Raw genomic sequence first — 2,549 nt, 5'->3', positions numbered from 1 at the left:
CACCTGCCCCTCACCTGCCCCATATATCACCCCTCACCTGCCCCATATCTCACCCCACACTTGCCCCTCACCTGCCCCAGGTACTACGCGGCAGTGGAGGCCAAGAAGGAGCAGAGCAGCAAACACGCTCAGAGCTTCGGGGCGCGGCAGCCCACCATGGGGGGCTCCAACCCGGGGCAGGTACGGGGGGGCTTTGGGGGTCCCCGGGGGGGGCAGTTTGGGGGTCCCGCTGACCCTGTGCTCCCCCCCTCCACACCTCCCCAGGAGCGAGGGGTCTGGCTGTCCCTCCTGGAGACGCTGCGGGAGCGGGAGCTGCTGCCCGCGGTGACGTTCACCTTCTCGCGGGGCCGCTGCGAGGACCAGGCGGCCGCCCTGGGCTCCCTCGACCTGCTGAGCGGGGCCGAGCGCGGCAGCGTCCGCCAGTTCCTGACGCGCTGCCTGGCCCGGCTGCGCGGCTCCGACCGCCGCCTGCCTCAGGTGGGGCTTTGGGGGCCTCCCGGGGGCTGCGATGGGGGCGCGGGGGTCCCACGGGGCCGGTGACCCCCCCCGTGTCCCCCCTCTTTGTCAGGTGTTGCAGCTGTCGGAGCTGCTGCAGCGCGGGATCGGGGTGCACCACGGCGGGGTCCTACCCCTGCTCAAGGAGGTCGTGGAGATGCTCTTCAGCCAGGGGCTGGTCAAGGTGCGTGGGGCGGACGTGGGGCCGTGGGTCAGGTGCTGCGGGGTCCTGCCCCGCCGTGGCACTGCCCCATGGCGGCACCTCCAGCCCTGCGCCCGCTCCAGGTGCTGTTTGCCACCGAGACGTTCGCCATGGGGGTGAACATGCCGGCGCGAACCGTCGTCTTCGATTCCATCCGCAAACACGACGGGAACAACTTCCGTGATCTCCTGCCCGGTGCGGGGCCGGGGGGTGGCTGCGGGGTTACCGGGGATGGCCATGGGGCACCCGTGGGGTCACCGGGGATGGCCATGGGGCACCCGTGGGGTCACTGGGGATGGCCATGGGGCACCCGTGGGGTCACCAGGGATGGCCGTGGGGCACCTGTGGGGCAGCATTTGGGGTCTTGGTGACGTCTCTGTTGGGTTCCAGCAGAGCGTTCCTGTAAATGGGGGACTGCAGGGCAGCTGTCGGGGTCTGGGTGCCAAGTCCTAAATGTCCCCGCGGGGTTATACGTGCAATGTGGGTGTTGTGGGGCAGCTGTCGGTCACTGCGGGGCAGGTGGGAAACACGATTGAAAAAACAGAGGGAAATGTGACCAGGATATGTCAGATGAAAGTGTTGGGAGACGAGTGGGAAAACAGCAGGAAATGTGATTGAAAGCTAGTGGGAAATGTGAGGGGAAAATGGTGGGAAACATGAGGGGAAAATGGTGGGAAATGTGAGGAGAAAATGGCGGGAAACGTGAGGGGGAAAATGATGGGAAATGTGAGGGGAAAATGGCAGGAAATGTGAGGTGAAAAATGGTGGGAAATGTGGCGGAAAAAAGGTGGGAAACGTGAGGGGAAAAATGGTGGGAAACGTGAGGGGAAAATGGCGGGAACTGTGAGGGGAAAATGGCGGGAAATGTGAGGGGAAAATGGCGGGAAATGTGAGAAGAAAAATGGCGGGAAACGTGAGGGAGAAAATGGCAGGATATGTGAGGGGAAAAATGGCGGGAAACGTGAAAATAAAATGTCAGGAGCGGTGTTGGCGTGGGGCAGGGCCATGACTGACCGTGTGTCCGTGTTCCCCCAGGCGAGTACACGCAGATGTCGGGGCGCGCGGGGCGCCGGGGGCTGGACGCCACAGGCACCGTCATCATCCTCTGCAAGGGGCCCGTGCCCGACCTGCCCGACCTGCACCGCATGATGCTGGTGGGTCACGCGTGTTCATGCGTGTTCATGCGTGTTCATGCGTCTCTGCCCGTGTCACCCGCACGCGTGACCTCCATGTGTCCCCCCCCAGGGCCGGCCGTCCCCGCTGCAGTCGCGGTTCCGCCTGACGTACCCCATGATCCTGCTGCTGCTCCGCGCCCCCGCCCTGCGCCCACACGACCTGATGCGCCGCAGCTTCGCCGAGTTCCCCCTGCGCCGCGACGCCACGGTGAGGGACACGGGGGGATGTGGGGTGGAGGGACACGGGGACACACCAGGGGGACACGATGGGGAGACACAGGGACACCCCACGGTGAGGGGCACCGGGGGGACATGGTGGGGACACGTGGGGTGGGGGACACTGGGGGGACACAGGGACACACGGGGGGGACATGGGGGGACACACGGGGTGGGGGACACGGGGACACCCCATGGTGAGGGGCACCAGGAGGGACACAGGGGTGGGGGGACACAGGGACACACCGGGGGGACATGGTGGGGACACGCAGGGCGGGGGGACATGGGGACACGCCACGGTGAGGGGCACTGGGGACACCCCCCAATAGGGGTTAGGGGACACTGGAGTCACCCCCCGTTAGGGGTTAGGGGACACCCCCCAATAGGGGTTAGGGGACACTGGGGGACACCCCCCAATAGGGATTAGGGGACACTGGGGTCACCGCAGTAGGACCTGGGCG

General features: G+C 66.0%; 1 protein-coding gene across 1 annotated transcript; it reads left to right on the top strand.

Moving 5' to 3' along the window:
* Positions 1-70: 70 nt before the first annotated feature.
* On the top strand, positions 71-2,080 carry LOC113979884 (helicase SKI2W-like; the record flags this gene model as incomplete). Its single annotated transcript, XM_027707159.1, has 6 exons — positions 71-180; positions 265-477; positions 569-679; positions 781-892; positions 1,733-1,851; positions 1,943-2,080. Coding segments are annotated over exons 1-6 (717 nt in total), but the record flags the coding sequence as incomplete, so codon positions are not given.
* Between the last annotated feature and the right edge of the window lie 469 nt (positions 2,081-2,549).

Source organism: Neopelma chrysocephalum, unplaced genomic scaffold, assembly GCF_003984885.1.
Source record: "Neopelma chrysocephalum unplaced genomic scaffold, ASM398488v2 Primary Assembly neopelma1_90270, whole genome shotgun sequence".
NCBI classification, from domain to species: domain Eukaryota; kingdom Metazoa; phylum Chordata; class Aves; order Passeriformes; family Pipridae; genus Neopelma; species Neopelma chrysocephalum.
The sequence above is the reverse complement of the archived record's forward strand: the minus strand, read 5'-3'. Positions and strand labels throughout refer to the sequence as shown.